The 17484-nt window shown below is 47.1% G+C and overlaps 1 protein-coding gene across 1 annotated transcript; it reads left to right on the top strand.

Moving 5' to 3' along the window:
- Positions 1–244: 244 nt before the first annotated feature.
- Mphosph10 (M-phase phosphoprotein 10) lies at positions 245–15559 on the top strand. The gene is made up of 11 exons (XM_048329550.1): positions 245–367; positions 2952–3645; positions 4203–4357; positions 5537–5705; positions 6764–6905; positions 7648–7715; positions 8953–9090; positions 10402–10512; positions 12266–12373; positions 14519–14749; positions 15365–15559. Exons 1-11 carry the CDS (start codon positions 279–281, stop codon positions 15512–15514), a joined length of 2055 nt encoding a protein of 684 aa, XP_048185507.1. The 5' UTR covers positions 245–278; the 3' UTR covers positions 15515–15559.
- The last annotated feature ends 1925 nt before the right edge of the window (positions 15560–17484 follow it).

Below are 17484 nucleotides of genomic sequence, written 5' to 3' on the forward strand. Positions count from 1 at the left end.
CGTGGGGAGGAAACAAAACATTATTTGGAGGAAGCGCACGCGCGCTCGGGTTGACCCAGTACGGTTTCCGTCCCCTGCTCCGCCCCTTTCTACACTTCCAATGACTGCTCGCGTTGCCCTGGGCGCCCGGGCTTAGCTGTAGGTCCGGAACCTGCGTGCGGCGGAACCTTTAGCTCGGAGCTCAGGTTTCCCGGGGCGCGTCTTTGCCGCGCGGCTTCCCGGAGGTGCTCTTCCGGGCGCACGCGGCGCGGTGCGTGGAGGGCCTGGGGCTGGCTGCCATGGCTCACCCGGTCTGGCGCCGACGGACCCTGGAGCGGTGTCTACTGGAGGCCAGTAAAGCCACCAGCCGGCCCGAGAGCTTTCTTACGTAAGTGGCGCGGTTCGGGGCTCGGGGGTGGGGCTCAGATTTCACGGACGTGGGTTGCAAGTCCCAGGGCACGATCTGGAGAGGTTGGCGCGGAGCGGGTGGGGGTCAGGGAGGGGGGGAGACGGGCGCGTTTCGATCACGTCGTCTCCGAATGTCAGACGGTTCTGCTTCCGCGGTCCGTCGAGGTGTACAGAATGGAAAGCTGTTCCGCACAGATCTGCCCAGTGATGTGCTGTGGACATGGAACTAAGCGCAGTAGAGGGCCCAGAGCCCCCCCCTCTACCTCCCCTCCGCACCCCGACCTCAACCGAGTCTCTTCATAAACTGAAAGCATGAGCTTGTTGCTTTGCTGTGCAAACACCCTCAGCCCTGCGCATCTTGAGTAGTCCAAGTCTCTCTTCGACCCCCTCTTGCCATTACAGTGTTTTGGACTTTAACTTAGGCTGAAGAACTTGAAGAGCTCTTTAAGTGACGACGCGGGCTCTTCCTAGAGTTCCAACATAGCATCTCTTGTCGATGCTGTGCCTACTCCCAGCTACCCAGATCTGGTTGAAAACGGAGTGATATTTCTATTGCTCTGAGTTACTCGGATTCTAGCCTACTTCTGTGAATGCTTTCTCTGTTCTGCATCTGATTCTTTGGCAGTATTATCTTTACAAAGTTTGTTTTACAATTCTTCTATTGCTAGCTATAGTCACAGCTCTGACTTTAGCGAAAACCTCTCTCATCCTTTGCCTGGATTGCTACTTCAGCCTCTTAATTGCCCTACCTTCATTCTTATTTTTGTGCAGGTCATATTTCCAAAGTATAAATCATCATTTCATTCTTGTGTGTGTGTTTACGTATGTGCGTATGTTTGCATACATGTGTGCACCAGTACTGGGGTTTGAGCTCAGGATAGCCTGCATGCTGTCTCTTAACTTTCTTTGCTCACCTCTCTGATGCTGTACCACCAAGAGCCAAAGCCCTACTTCTGGCTTTTTGGTTAATTGGAGATAAAAGTCTCACAGACTTTGCTACCTAGGCTGGCTTTGAACCTTAATCCTCAGATCTAAGCCTCCTGGAGTAGTTAGGATTACTGGCATGAGCCAGTGGCAACCCAGCTCATTTCATTCTTTGGCCTACAATCATCTGCTGTTTTCTTGGTACACTTAAAATGGCAGACTCTAACCTCAGAAACCTGCTTAGCTTGGTTTCTCCTAGTTTCCTTCACCACACTGCACCTGTGCCAATCTTCATGTTTGAACTTTTCAGGCTGATTTCCATCTTGGAGAATTTGTTCTTGCTGGTTATTCTGCCCCGAGTACGTGTTTAAAGCTTTTTGAAACAGGCAGCCTTTTAAAAATCTGTCAGGTATTGCATCCTCAGGGATGTCTTGCCCCATTTTTCTAGCTAAAGCAGATGTTGGCTACTAGCTGAATGAAAGGAGCAGCATATACTGTAGCTGAGTTGAGAGTGTAAGGCTAATTCGCTATAGATCTTTACTAAATATATGTTTTATTATCAAAGTAGTTGGGCAAAGGAGTTGCCATTCATGTAAGCCATTTATGAATACAGTGCCTCTTGATCATCGTCATCCCTTCCAACATTCTCACCCCACCCTCCCTGACCCACCCCACGCTTACTTTTCTTATTTTTTGGGACATGTATTGAATTTTTTTTTGTTTTTTCATTTAACAAAGCAGTGTACGTGTCATCCCTTCAACATTTTCACCCCCACTTCAACTCACCCTTTCTTAACTGCACCCCCCTTTCCTTTGTCTACTCCTGTTCCCTTGGCCCTGTTCCTCCTTGCAAGTGCCCATTTTCTGATACATATTTTGTTGGGCTTTGACTTGATTTTTCTGAAGAATTATGCTATTTGAGCTTTGCATACAGTATATTGTACTTATTCATTTGTAACCTCTTTCATAACATCCAGTTTGTTTACTTATTCATTTGTAACCTCTTTCATAACATCCAGTTTGTTTACTTATAGATTTATGGGCACATTCTATCATAAATGAGGGAAACCCTGTAACTTTTGTTTCTCTGGGTCTGGCTTACTTCACTTACTATAATTGTTTCCAAGTTTTTGCATTTCCTTATGAATGATCTTTATGCAAATATATCTCTTGTGGTTTTCCTGTCTAAAATCTATACAGCCAACTAAAACACTTGGTTGGCATTTCATATATCCGTCTGGCCCATCAGCAAAATATGCACTGTTGGGAGCCATAACCTCTACTTAAAAAAATCAGTATTTTGCCTGGGTGCTTGTGGCTCACGCTTATAATCCCAGCTACTCTGGAGGCTGAGATCTGAGGATTACAGCTCAAAGCCAGCCCAGGCAGAACAGTCCGCCGTGAGACTCTTACCTCGCATTAACCAGCAAAAAGGCAGAAGTAGAAGTGTGGCTCAAGTGCAGTGCCAGCCTTGAGCAAAACAGCCAAGTGAGAACTTGAGGCCCCAGTACTGGCACACACAAATATTTAATTTATATTTTACTTTGCATAAGAGTCGGGATTTTTGTTTTTTCTTTTAATTCAGAGTGCTGTGTATATTACTAGGTGTTCATTCCTAACTTAATTCTTTCCCCCAATAGGATTCAAGATGGATTAGCAACAAATTTCACTTCTTTAACAAAAGTTCTTTATGACCTCAATAAAGCACTAGAGAATGGTGTGATCTCTGGGAGTCCTTTACAAAAACTTGTGATAGACAATTTTGATGATGAGCAGATTTGGCAGCAATTGGAATTGCAAAATGAGCCGGTTTTACAGTACTTCGAGAACGCAGTCAGTGAGACAGTGAAAGCGGAGGACATCAGCCTTCTCCCTGAGAGTGGAGAGCAGGAGTGCGAAGAAGATGGCTCAGAGGCCGAGCCTGATGGCCAGGAGGATGACATCGAACAAGATTTGGAGGAGGAGGAACTGTCAGAGGTGGATAAGGATGATCCTAAATTGGAGGACAAGGCAAAAAAATCAAGAAAACGTGAACCCAGGGAAAGCCCAGTGTTCAGTGATGAAGATTCTGACCTTGACTTTGATATCAGCAAATTGGAACAGCAGAGCAAATTGAAACAGCAGAGCAAGGTACAAAAGAAACCGCCCGGGGAACCATGCGAGAAGTCTGTGGTGGATGACAAATTCTTCAAACTCTCTGAAATGGAGACCTTCTTGGACAAAATGGAAAAAGAAGAGGAAAAAGATGATGATGCGGAGGAGGAAGACGTTGACCTTTTTGAAGACATTGATTCTGATGACGAGGGAGAATTGTTTGGAAATAAAAAACCTAAGGTAAAGTTTGGAGAAAGTAGACTTCCTTTCTCAAATTAGGTGTTTTCCATAGTGATCCCACAAGTGAAATCCTAGCTCACTTGAAGGTAACTGAAGAAATTAAACTGAAGCAGCATTTCCTTATAAAGCACATCTCTTGCTAGGTAGCCCAAGAACCATAATAATCACACATATTAGAGATACTCATTTTCTCTCAAATGTGTATTTTCACCATGCACTGAAAATTCTGAAAGCTAGGCATGGTGGTACACACCTGTAATCTCCGCTTAGGGGAGGCTGAGGCAGGAGGATTAGGAATAAGAGGCCAGCCTGGGCTGCACAGCGAGACCTCAGCTCCAAAACACAAATAAGTAAAAGAGAGCATTTAATACTGAATTAGGCCGGGGTATTTTTGGAAGTAATTGTAGTGAGAAGATTTCCAGCTCTGAAATAGTGTTACTTTTATGTGTTCAGTTTATGTTTTGGTTATTCTTACAGTCTTATGAGTACTGCTATTAGTTGTGTTATGAATGATTATGGCTTTCATGTCTTCACATGTTCTTTAAATATCCTTTTAGGCAGGTAAAAGCTCCCGAGATTTGAAATACAAAGATTTCTTTGATCCAGTTGGAAGTGATGAAGACATAGCAAGTGCTGATGACAATGAGCTGGGTTCAAACAAAGAGGAGGGAGATACTGATGACGAAGAGGCAGAAGGAAGCATTTTTGAGATGTAAGTAATGCAAATTGTCCTCTGCATCGGGTGGAATTGCCAGTCATGTGTATATGTGCATAATAGTAATGTGCTTTAAGAATTTAGACTTCAGGGGCTGGAGGCCTGCCTCCGGTGGTAGGAAGCCTGCCAATGAGCATAAAGCGTCAGATAGCAAGTTCAACTCCTAAACTTTAAGGCGAAATAGTAGCCAGGTGCTGGTGGCTCAGGCCTGTAATCCTAGCTACTCAGGAGGCTTGAGAGCCAAGGATCAAGGTTCAAAGCCATCCCAGACAGAAAAGTCCATGAGACTCTTTATCTCCAACTAACACCAAAAAGCGAGAAGTAGAGCTGTGGTTCAAGAGGTAGGGTAACCAACCATCCTTGAGCAAAAAGGCTGAGGGATTGTGCCTAGGCTCTGAGTTGAAGCCCCAGTACTGGCAGAAAAGCAACCAACCAACTCCCTAAAACTAGGTAGCAGAGTCTCTGCTGTCATACTGTGTTGAGATAGCCAGAAGAAAGTCTCTGAATTTAAAGGAACATTGGGGATTATTTCATAAGGAAAGCTAGCACTAGCAGTAGCAAACCTGTGTTTGCAATGAAGGACCTGGGGTTTGGATTTGTTCCAATAAAGCCATGCTATTTTTGTGAACTAAGGGTTCTGGCCTGGCTCAGTGGCTGCTACCTGTAATCCTAGTTATTTGGGGAGGCAAGGCCAGGGGAATCACAGTTTTAAGACTGACCAGGGCAGAAAAGTTCGAGAGACTCCATTTCATCCAATGGCTAGGTGCGATTGTGTGCATCGATTATCTCCAGTGACACCGGGGCATCACAGTCCAGGCCAGACAGGCCCAGAGCAAAAACCCACCTGGAAAATAACCAGTGCATAAAGGGGCTGGAGGCGTAGCTTGCCTGCTTAGCAAGTGTGAAGCCTGGAGTTCAGCCCGCAGTACCACCAAAAAACCCCGAAGGATTTTGCATTATAGATTGATGAATATTTGAATATATCAGGCATTTTTTCTATTTTTTACATAGCATCTTGCCTAAATAATTCCTACCATATTCTTCAGTACCTTAATGACCTTGGAGGTTCTGCATATCTGGTGGTAATTAGGAATAGAAGAGAACATTACTAGAAGTTTGGTTCAGTATTTCCAGGGAGCGTAGTGTTTTCCTTTGATAACCATTTTGATCTCATAGGGATGAAGACAGTGACCTTGAAAGTGAGGATGAAAAGCCACCAAAAGATGGCTTGAAAAAAGTGACCTTTGCTTTGCCAGAAGATGAGGACACTGAAGGCGGAGATGTGCCACGCGTAAAGGAAGACACTGATGACATCAAATCCTCTTTTGAGAAAAGACAGGAGAAGGTAACTACTAGGACCACGACCACGGAACTCACTGACTAATTATGCCCTTATTTTCCTGTTAGAACAACTGACCAGCCTTGAAAAAAAAACAACAAAACTCTTGCTCTATGTTTTATGTAGCTACCACATGAAGAGCATCTAATGACTTGTCTGCATTTTCTTGCCTCTGGCTTTCATTTGATGACCCAAGTGGGGCTTGAACTTAGGGTGTAGATGGCTTTCCCCTTACCTTTTTCACCCTAGGCTGGTGTCCTACGAGTTGAGCCATAGCTCTACTTCAGGCTTATTTGTTGTTTCTTGGAGATAAGAGTCTCATGGAGGATTGGAATGTGGCTTCGTGGTAGAGTGCTTGCTTAGCATGCATAAAGCCTGGGTTTGATTTCTCAGCACCACATAAACAGAAAAGGCCAGAAGTGGTGCTGTGGCTCAAGTGGTAGAGTGCTAGCCTTGAGCAAAAAAGGAGCACCAGGGCCAGGAGTTTGGCTTAGTGGTAGAGTGCCTGCCTAGCATGCATATAGCCTGGGTTCGATTCCTCAGTAACACATACACAGGAAAAACCGGAAGTGGCACTGTGGCTCAAATGGTAGAGTGCTAGCCTTGAGCACAAACAGCTCAAGGACGGTGCCCAGGCCCTGAGTTCAAGCCCTAGGTCTGGCAAAAAAGAGTCTCATGGACATTTCTGCCCTAGCTGGCTTTGAATCTCAAGCTTCAGATTTCAGCCTCCTGAATAGCAACATGAGTCACTGGAGCTTGGTTTGGTGTCAGTGCTTTTTAAAATGGTTACTACAGTCTTTGAAACTTGTTGGAAATGAGTAGAATTTGTGAATGAAATGGCTTTTCACACCCATGGGAAGGGATCTCCTGCAGCTCACTCAGAAGATAAGAAGAGAAAGTTGTTGGCACCCTCCTATCTTGGCAAGAGCAGAAACAGTTCTTGCTTTTCCATTTTTTAATACTACTTTAGTACCACTTTAAAATGCTCCTTGTTCTTACCTGAGTATACATCAAAATGTATTCCCTAAACAAAATGTCTGGGAACTCTTTTGTCTTTTTCTTAGATGAATGAAAAAATCGCCTCTTTAGAAAAAGAGCTGATGGAAAAGAAGCCCTGGCAACTCCAAGGGGAAGTGACGGCCCAGAAGCGGCCTGAGAACAGCCTCCTGGAGGAGACGCTGCACTTCGACCACGCTGTCCGCATGGGTAGGCACGGCTGGCCTGCAGTCTTCGTGGCCACCCTTCTTGAGTTCCTCTTGACAGAGTTCAATGATACTTGTGTTTTCCCAACTCTAGTTGAAAAAAAAAACCTTGACCCAGGTGCTGGTGGCTCATGCTTATAATCCTAGCTACTCAGGAGGCTGAGATCTGAGGAACTGGATTCGAAGCCAGCCTGGCCAGGAAAGGCCAAGAGACTCTTAGCTCCAAGAAACTATCAAAAATGATGGAGGGCTGGGGATATAGCCTAGTGGCAAGAGTGCCTGCCTCGGATACACGAGGCCCTAGGTTCGATTCCCCAGCACCACATATACAGAAAACGGCCAGAAGGGGCGCTGTGGCTCAAGTGGCAGAGTGCTAGCCTTGAGCGGGAAGAAGCCAGGGACAGTGCTCAGGCCCTGAGTCCAAGGCCCAGGACTGGCAAAAAAAAAAAAAAAAAAAAAAAAAAAAATGATGGAAATTGAGCTGTGGCTGAAGTGGTAGAGTGCTAGCCTCGAGCAAAAGAAGCTCAGGGACAGCGCCCAGGCCCTGAGTTTAAGCCCTAAGACTGGCACAAAAAGAAAAAAAGAAACAGATAGCAATTGCCCTTCCACACTGTGATTCAGGGGGGAGGGGTCGGCCCACAGATTCTCAGTTCTTGTTGATTGTGTGTGTCCACGGACCAACTGCAGTTTGAGAATCATTACACCAATGTATGCGTTCCAGTGAAGGCATGCTGTGTTTCCCTTAGCACCCGTGATCACGGAGGAAACCACGCTGCAGCTGGAAGATCTCATCAAGCAGAGGATACGAGACCAGGTCGGTGAGAGTGACGGAGAGCTTAACTTGTGGAAAATGGTGTGAAAGCATTTGGAGAGTAGGAATTGTGCTTGCTTCCTTTCTGCTTTTAAGCCTTATTAAGACGAGACTGTAGAGATCAGGCCGGTGTGTGAGGAGAGTGGCGGCCGGGAATGGTGGCCCATGCCCGCCCCTCTCAGTCTTGGTGGCCTTGTCTGACTTGCAGTGGTCCCCTCATGACCCTTGGCCTAGGCACCGTATCGGGTAGGTCTTTTCAAGGGTCCATAACCTAGCAAAGAATTGCTGCTTAAGAACAGATCCGATTTTGTAAACTTAGAATAAGCCTGAGGTGCATGTGAGCATGCGTTGAAGAGATGGCTTTATAGCCTCTTCAGCTGCTCCTCGGTGTCTGAAGTAAAGGATTGGGGGAGGGCCCACGATCCGAGTATGTGAAGTCAAATGAGGTAAATCCAAGGGTTGACTTTCAAACAGTGATGGAGGAAACTTGGGACTGAGGTGAGTACCAGAAGAAAGACTCCTTTCAAACAAGCAGGAAAGAACATTTGAGTTCATGCTGCTCTCATTTTCATAATGCTTATTCTTCGTAACTTGAGAAATCATTCCTGAAGTTGAAAAGTACTTTTTGGGTTTTTTTTGTGTTTGGTTTTTTTTTTGTTTTTGTTTTTGTTTTTTGGTGCCAGTTCTGAGGCTTGAACTCAGGGCCTGGGCGCCCACTGATCTTAAGCTTTTGTACACAAGGCTGGTGCTCTATCATTTGAGCCATAGCTCTACTTCCAGCTTTTTTGGTAGTTAATTGTAGATAAGAATCCCATGGACTTTTCCTGCCTAGGCTGACTTCAAACTTCAGTCCTCATATCTCAGACTCGTAGGAGTATAAGTATGAGCTTCCAGCACTGGGTGAAAAGTACTTTCTTTTTGCTGTGACTCTTTTTTTGTTGTTGTTGTTGTCTTTTAAGGATATACTTGTTTATTTTTTCTTAATTGTTATGATAAAGATGATGTATAGAGGGGTTAGTTATATAAGTCAGGTAGTGAATTCTTCTTGGACAGTGTCACCCCTTCCCTCGATCTCTCCCAGTTTTCCCCTCCCATTCTGACCCACAAATTGTACAGTTCATTTTCCACGTAGTGTTCAGAGAGTACCACCGATACATTTGTTTGCTGTAATTCTCACATGAACCTAGAAACAAATGACTGATTTTGTTGACTTAAGTTCCAACCACCTTTTATATTTCAGGCTTGGGATGATGTTGTAAGGAAAGAAAAGCCTAAAGAAGAAGCGTATGAATATAAAAAGCGCTTAACATTAGACCACGAGAAGAGCAAGTTGAGTCTCGCTGAAATTTATGAAAAAGAATACATCAAACTCAGCCAGGTAAGAAGACCTCCAGGCAAAGCTGTTCTTACTAAAGCAATCAAAGCAACGATCCAGACTTGCTGGGACTGTTGAAATCCTGAAAGGAATCTTGAGTTCTTCAGTCACCTCAATTCCCTGTGAGACAGCATGTTAGGATTGGGGGGGTTGTCATGTTCTTACCAAGTGAGAAGGAGCAGGGCCTTGCTTTGCAACTAGACATTAGTTTTTTTTTTTTGGCCAGTCCTGGGCCTTGGACTCAGGGCCTGAGCACTGTCCCTGGCTTCTTCCCGCTCAAGGCTAGCACTCTGCCACTTGAGCCACAGCGCCGCTTCTGGCCGTTTTCTGTATATGTGGTGCTGGGGAATCGAACCTAGGGCCTCGTGTATCCGAGGCAGGCACTCTTGCCACTAGGCTATATCCCCAGCCCTACAACTAGACATTAGTTTTAACTTTCCAGAAATTATTTTACTGTTTACAATGTTCAGATCATTTCTTATTGATATCATGAAGTCATTAATATATTTTATGTGGTTTGGAATTTGTCCTGACCTTTAGTTTTTGTTTTGTTGTTCCTGTCTTAGGGTCTAAAGGGCTTGAAATCGAGGCCTAGGCTTTTAAAAGCTCAAGGCACTCTGCCACTTGAGCCACATGTCCATTTCCAGCTTTCAGACTTCCCTGCCTGGTTTAACTTTGATCCACAAGCTTCAGATCTCAGCCTCTGAGTAGCCAAGATTATAGGCATGAGCCACTGGCCTCATGGCTAGTAATCACTGGTTAAATAGCAGGACCAAGTCATGCTCTCAGAAGATGAAATAAATGAATTGTTCCCTCACATTGGATTTATTATTCACTATATGCTGAGGGAAGCGCTAACATTTAATTCTGCACGAGTCATGTAAGGTTGTATTAGGTTTTTTTCATTACTCGCTACACAAGTAGCAGCCGCCAACAGTGCCCGGATGCCCCCGTGAAATTGGACAGTTGGAAAGATTGAAAGTTGTCCTTGGCTGCCTTGCAGACCAAGATGGCGGCGGCGGCAGGACTAGGTGTGTGGCTTCCGCCTCTGCTTCTAAAGGAGGTTGAGTGACTACAGAAAGCCAAGGCAGCGAGACCTGAATGGGTCCCGCAGGAGCTCACAGCTGCTCTACAGCTGGCGGCTTTGCTTCCCCTCTGGAAGTCAGCGGCCGGTCCAGATGTCCTCGCACTGGACTTGGTGGATTGGCGCGCTGCTATAGGACTAGCTAGGTTCATCCTCCACTCTTTCTGTGAAGTGCTGGAGTCTGGGCACGACTGTCTTCATCTGACGTGGTTGATTTTTTTTTTCCTAAGCAAAAAACAGAAGAAGAAGAAAATCCCGAGCACGTAGAAATTCAGAAGATGATGGATTCCCTCTTCTTAAAATTGGATGCTCTGTCAAACTTCCACTTCACCCCTAAACCGGTACGTGTATGAACCCTTCAGGATGTAGAGCAGGCATGACTCTCGCTGAAACTTGAGTGCCATGAGCCCTTCGGTGGGGGCTGAGACCCGCCCTGAGCCTCCTCAGATCCCACAGGGGCCTGCAGCTCTCTACTTGCTGCCCACAGCGTACTGCTCCCTTGTCCAGCCCAGCCCTTCTGCCAGGCTGGGCTCTGCGCCTACCTGATCCAGAAACCTCAGCTCCTCCCGCCCTGGTGGTCCCTGCTCGCCTGTTGCCCTTTGCCCCGCTTGTGGTGTCTGAAATGAACTGAGGAGTCGTCTAGAAATGGAAAACCTGAGCCTGCTGCTGCTGCTGCTCCCTAGCTTTGTGATAGGCACGTCCTTTCCACTGTCCAGAGAGGTCACTTCCAAGATCCTTTCTGATTTGTGGATGGCTAGGTTTCTGGGCCAGGGTTTTGTCTTACTGCGCAAACAGCAAGCTTTTAAAGCTGTCCAGCTGTTGCCATGATGGGAACCGTTTTTAGAGGCCTCAAGCACCTGGAACGAGCTGTCCAGGGATGGGTGGACTTGCTCAACCCTTCTTGGCCAGCATTTCTTACTGGGGGAGTTTTTCTGCGATGCCCCGAGCCTTCCTTCCTCCAGCCTCACAGGCCCTGCTTGACCTGGCCTCCTTGTCCCCCATAGGCCTCCCTGGCGAGCCCCCAGCTGCCCTGCTCTTCTGAGCGGGCTCAGGCCCTGCCCTCCCCTCCTGGCACGTTCTCACCATTCTCACATTCTCACCGAGCTCTGTCTCTGTTCTCTGCACACTGGCCCCGCCCTCCCTGCTCCCTGTAGACTTTCCCCGCCCTTTGTAGGTCCCTCCTCCCTGTACAGTTGCAGTCATTGGCTGGTTGTTCATTGTCGCCACTCCTCTCCCAGTTCCGCTGGCCCCAGTGCAGAGCCCTAGCGGCAAGCCCTTAGCGGTTTAGAATCTTGTGGGTTACAGGAGCCAATGCACTCGTGTTTTCATCTGTTCTTCAAAAATGCCAATTGGCACAGTGGGTTGTCCTCACTATTGCCTTATTCATGCTCAGCTCTGTTGTAATTCACCTGCTGCCTCCGCAGACCGCATGCGCCGGCCACCAGCCACTCTTTCCCATTGTGTTTAGGACTGTCTCCACTTCCCCTCTCTTCCTTTTTAAATTGCAGGGTGGAACAGTGTTCCTAGTCAATAATTGAGCCAGGTCCTGTGGGAGAAATTGTTTTCCTCACACTGGCGTTTTTCCTCTTCCTTGGGACCCGGATCCCGTCAGGTTTCTTTCTGGGCCCCGCTTATTCTCTGTGAAGTTTCCGGGGGCAGATACCTCCCTGGTGACGTCGCTGTGGTAGGAAATGAGTGGGCAGAGCTTCAAAGACGGCTCTGTGGGCGCCTGGGTCTCAGCCTTCTCCCCTTGTCAGCCACATCCTCACCCTGGGCACATGTGCCCAGAAATCCTCAGAGGGACATGCGAGAATTCAGCCCTGCTGATGCTGCCTGCCCCCCTCCTTCCTTTGGCTGATAGGTTCCATTTATTTTGAAATTCTCCCAGTTTTTCTTATTAGCCCAATGCCATTTATGTTCACATTGGTAAAGATATTACAGGAGCTGGAAGATGAGAAATGTTGTTTATCAAATCGTCTGTCATGTTACTCCTTCCCTTTCAAATTCCTCCAAGAAGGCCAGATCAGATGAACAGAAACGAGTCTCTGTGCGCTATTTCCAAGATGCTGTGCTAATGGGCACTGTTTCTTCCAGCCTGTCCCTGAGATCAAGGTTGTGTCGAATCTGCCAGCCATAACCATGGAGGAAGTGGCCCCAGTGAGCGTCAGTGACGCGGCTTTGCTGGCCCCAGAGGAAATCAAGGTAAGAAGCCAGCATTGAAAACACTCACCCTGCCTAGAAGTCCGTTCGTTACAGCCAGATCTCTAGTCCTGTCATCTCCCTTGAGTGTGCAGTTTTTATTCTAGTACATTCGAGTGGGTTTTAGGTACAGTTGCCCCTCCCCCCCATCTCTGTGAGTGTGACAGCCGTAGATTTGGCTAGCTGTGTGGATCACAAATGTGGAGAAAAAAATCACGTCTGTACTGAACATGTATTTTTTTCTTGCTATCATTTCCTAAACAATATACTATGGTGACTGTGACATAGAACTTATATTGCATTAGCTATTATAAGTAAACTTGAGAACAATTTAAATGATATGAGAAACCAGACACAGTAGTGCACACCTGGATCCTAGCTACTCAAGGAACTGAGAGATTAGGGGGATTGCAGCTTAGGTGCAGTGGTAAGTATCTGATCCCAGTTATGTGGGAAGTGTAAATAGGATTATTGTCCAGGACAGTCCTAAGCAAAAAGAAGCAAGATCCTTGGGCCAGGCACCAGTGGCTCACGCCTATAATCCCAGCTACTCAAGAGGCTGAGATCCGAGGATGGCAGTTCAAAGCCAGCCTGGGCAGGAAAGTCTATGTGACTCCAGTGAACCACCAGAAAACCAGAAGTGGTGCTGTGGCTCAAGGGGTAGAGCACTAGCCTCGAGCAAAAGAGCTCAAGGACAGTGCCCAGGCCCTGAATTCAATCCCAATGACAGACAATAGATAAGTAAATGAAAGCAAGATCCTATCTCAAAAATAACAAGGTTTTAAAAGGGACTGGAGATGTGGCTCAAATGGTAAGGAACCTTCACAGCAATTTCGAGGCCCTGATTTCAAAGCCCACCACTGCCTAGCTTAATGAAGTAATAAGCACATGAGACAGTGTATGTAGTGTCTATACAAACCCTCCATTTCATATGAGACTTGAGCACATGGAGACTTGGTGTCTGCAGGGTTCTAGAACCAACCTCTTGTGGATATTAATCAGTTTATTATAAAATATCTAAAAGCCTGCCTCATCTACAGGCATTATGACGTTCTGCACTTATAAGGATTATTGCAGAAGCATTCTTTAAATATGAGTTTCAAAATCTTGCAGCACACCAGCGGGCCTGTGAAATTTAGGACAGGCTCTTCGTTTGCTTATGCTAGCAAGACTTCAGTGTCAGCCTTTGTCCCTGTAATACTGACCCAGCAGTGAAATCTGGGGTTGAGTAGAACATTCTGGATACTGACTGGGTTTGAGAAGAAGTGAGAGTCGCCAGAGGCCTTGTGTGACTGTGAGTCTGGTGCTGCAGTCGGAACAAAGCTTTCATGTGGCCTTGGGCTGCGTCTGCATGTGTGCTGCCGCCTTCAGCTACCCGTGTGGCCGAGCCTCTGCCAGCCCCACGGCCTGGGGGGGTGGGGGGAGACAGGAGAACACTGCCCTGACCTCAGATGAGCTCCTCTCCGTGTGTGTGTGTGTGTGTGTGTGTGTGTGTGTGTGTCAGCGTCAGCCTTGGGGTCTGGGTACTATCCCTGAGCTTCTTTGCACAAAGCTAGTGCTCTACCACTTACTTGACTCACAACTCCACTTCTGGCGTTTTGCTGGTTAACTGGAAATCAGAGACTTAGAACTTGCCTGCAGGCTGTCTTTGGACCTCGGTCCTCATCTCAGCCTCCTGAGTAGCTAGGATTACAAGCATGAGCCACAGGCACCCATCAACTTTCCCCCTTTTTCCCCTGTGCTCCTCTCACGTTCTCTAGGACCCCACCTGAGGGGCTTTCCTTAGCAACCCCGTGCTAGGGCTGTGCCCCGCGGCCTCTCCCCTTGTTCCTGCCCATCTCCTGGCGCACAGTGCGCAGTCTCTGGGCTGATCCCTGTGTCGATGTGAGGTCAGGTTTTTGGTTTTTTTTTTGGCCAGTCCTGGGCCTTGGACTCAGGGCCTGAGCACTGGCTCTGGCTTCTTCCCGCTCAAGGCTAGCACTCTGCCACTTGAGCCACAGCGCCGCTTCTGGTCGTTTTCTGTATATGTGGTGCTGGGGAATCGAACCTAGGGCCTCGTGTATCCGAGGCAGGCACTCTTGCCACTAGGCTATATCCCCAGCCCTGAGGTCAGGTTTAATTGGTGTGTTGGCGGTTGTTTTCCCATAGGAGAAAAATAAAGGCGGAGATCTAAAAACTGCCGCTGAGAAAACAACTACAGACAAGAAACGAGAACGGAGGAGAAAGAAATACCAGAAGCGCTTGAAAATTAAGGAGAAGGAGAAGCGGCGAAGGTTGTTGGAGAAGAGCAACCCGGATCAGGCGGGCAAAGTCAGCAGAGCAGCAGCTTCCGAGAAACTAAAGCAGCTGGCCAAGACCGGCAGAGTGTCCTTGCTGAAGGTGAGAGCAGGGAGGAGGCCTGTGGGCGGGGGCAGGGGGGGTGGGGGGGTGGCAGGCGGTGTCCACTGACTCCCATGGGGCCAGTGGGCCACTATGCGCTCCTGGGGTGAGCTCAGAGCACTGACTGCCAGGAGATTCCTTGCACTTCCCCCCGCCCCAAGTTATAAGAATATTGTAGCAATAACAGAAGATACAGAAAACCTTCCCCACCCTACCCCGCTCCTCCCATTTGTGCCAGCCTTGGAGCTTGAATTCAGGGCCTGGGCACCGTCCCTGAACTCTTTTGCTCAAGGTTGGCACTCTACTACTTGAGCTGCAGCACCACTTCTGGCTTTTGGGGGGGCATGATTAATTAGAGGTAAGAGTCTCATGGACTTTCCTCCCCAGGTTGGTTTTGAACCTTGATCCTCAGATTTCAGCCTCCCCAAGTAGCTAGGATTACAGACATGAGTCACAGGCTCCTGGCTCAGAGAATCTTTTAGCATACTGATTGAGTTCTTTATAACCCTGGTAGTTACTCATTTATTCTTCTATACTGTGCTATAATATCATACTTGATCCCCCCACCCCAAGTAAGCATATTTGCAACCAGAGTGTGTTTTGTTTTTATTGCAGGATGAACGGAAAGACAAGGCCTTGAAGTCATCCCAAGCATTCTTCTCTAGACTACAAGATCAAGTAAAGATGCAGATCAACGATGCAAAGAAACCAGAAAAGCAAAAGAAGAAACTGCAGGATATTTCTGTTCACAAGTTAAAGTTGTAATATATTTGGAATATATTGTATATATAAAGGTGTAAGTTTATAATCTGTTGTTGTCTGAGACCTTTCTTTGCCTGAGGCTTCCGCGGTGTGTGGTGAAGAAAACTGCATTGCATTTGGAGAGCCTGCCTGGGCTCCCCGCATGCTGAGGACCAGGCTCAGCCCCTCCCTGCCCTGGCATTGGCTGAACTGCTCACACACATCACCGTGGTCCCAGCCTGCCTGGGGGCCAGGCCACTGGGGCCATGCTAGTGATGTCGGCTGGCTGGTGGGCTCATAGAGCTAGCCTCTCATATCCAGCCGAAGGAAGTCTTTCCTGGAGCTTGATGTTTTCACAAAAGTCACAGGTTCACATGTTCGCCCATGGAAAATGATCAGGTCGCCTGAGTAAAGGAGTTAGCATAGATTGTAAAGAGCTGTCCAGCTGAGGACTGGTGACTCATGCCTGTCATCCTTCCTAGCTACTCAGGAGGCTGAGGTCTGAGTAGCACAGTTCAGAGCCAGTCTAGACAGCAAAGTCCATGAGACTCTTATCTCCATTGAACCAGCAGAGAACTGGAAGTAGAATGTGGCTCAAAGTGGTGGAGCCCTAGCCTTGAGTATAAACGAGCTCAGGGACGGGCTGGGAATGTGGCTTAGCAATAGAATGCGCATGCACAAAGACCTGGGTTTGATTCCTCAGCACCACATAAAAAAAAAAGCTGGAAGTGGCACTGTGGCTCAAGTGGCTCAAGTGCTGACCTTGAGCAAAAAGAAGCCAGGGACAGTGCACAGGCCCCGAATCCAAGCTCCAGGATCAGCACAATAAAAGAAAAGCTAATTTCACCTGCCCTTAGCTAAACAGTTCCTAAGCCTCCCCACCCCCCTCCATATCACACTGGTCAGTAAGTTGCAATACAGAACATTTGGGGCCCACATTTAGATCCCCATCAATACAGAAATGCAAGGTCCCAAGTTCTAGTCCAAGTGGAATTCTCTTCAGTAGTCTCAGCAAATCAGTTTTTCCCTGGTCTTCCTAAAACCTGCATGAAGTTGTCACCTCCCTGGGAGGTGCTAGTTTTGTGATTCTTTGAAAATTGTATTTGCCAGTCTCCACTTAATTCTCTCCCTTATTTCATAGGACTTCATCTAGATCAGTGATGATCCATTATGTATGTGAAGGGCAGTTTGCTAACACCTGGGCTGTAGGTGTTTTTCTACCTGCAGGAGATGCCTTTGTTTGCAATTCAGTGTAGTGTTTCATATATTCTTAAGATCAAGCTCTATACTCTAGATTGTTGCTCTGCCCCTAGTAGATGAATTGAGCAGATCATTTCTACCCATATCCTAGCATGCATAAGACTAGTTTTAATCCCCATCACCAGATGAAAAAAAGTGAAAGCTGAGTACCAGTGGCTCAGGCCTACTTCTAGTTCCTCAGGAAGCTGACATCTGGAGGATCAATGATTCAAAGCTAGTTTGGACAGGAAAGTGAGACACCATTTCCAATTAGCCAGCAAAATGAAAGAGTGGAGAGGCATGGCTCAAGTGGTAGCCATAAGCAAGAAAGCCAAGCAAGAATGCAAGGCATGAATTCGAGTCTAAGAACCCACATACTAGTACATACATACAAAAGATGGAAGGAACTTTTTTAAATGTGTCATCACTCTTTTTTTTTTTTTTTTTTTTTTTGCCAGTCCTGGGGCTTGAACTCAGGGCCTGAGCACTGTCCCTGGCTTCTTTTTGCTCAAGGCTAGCACTCTGCCACTTGAGCCACAGCGCCACTTCTGGCCATTTTCTATATATGTGGTGCTGAGGAATCGAACCTATGGCATCACGTATACGAGGCAAGCACCCTTGCCACTAGGCCATATTCCCAGCCACCATATCACTCTATTTTGCCTGGCATGATGGCATGTGCCCGTAATCCCAGCATTTGGGAGGCTGATCTCTAGAGAGGGATCACTGGGTGTTGCTCTTTCCTCAGCATTACA

This window comes from Perognathus longimembris, chromosome 20, assembly GCF_023159225.1.
Source record: "Perognathus longimembris pacificus isolate PPM17 chromosome 20, ASM2315922v1, whole genome shotgun sequence".
Lineage (NCBI taxonomy): Eukaryota > Metazoa > Chordata > Mammalia > Rodentia > Heteromyidae > Perognathus > Perognathus longimembris.

What these genes read in the sequence shown, in the direction of transcription:
- Mphosph10 (XM_048329550.1), top strand. Translation starts at nt 279, where the DNA reads ATGGCTCACCCGGTCTGGCGCCGACGGACCCTGGAGCGGTGTCTACTG. An exon ending in CGGCCCGAGAGCTTTCTTAC is followed by an intron (nt 368 to 2,951) that starts GTAAGTGGCGCG and finishes TTCCCCCAATAG; the next exon opens with GATTCAAGATGGATTAGCAA. An exon ending in TTGAGAAAAGACAGGAGAAG is followed by an intron (nt 5,706 to 6,763) that starts GTAACTACTAGG and finishes TCTTTTTCTTAG; the next exon opens with ATGAATGAAAAAATCGCCTC.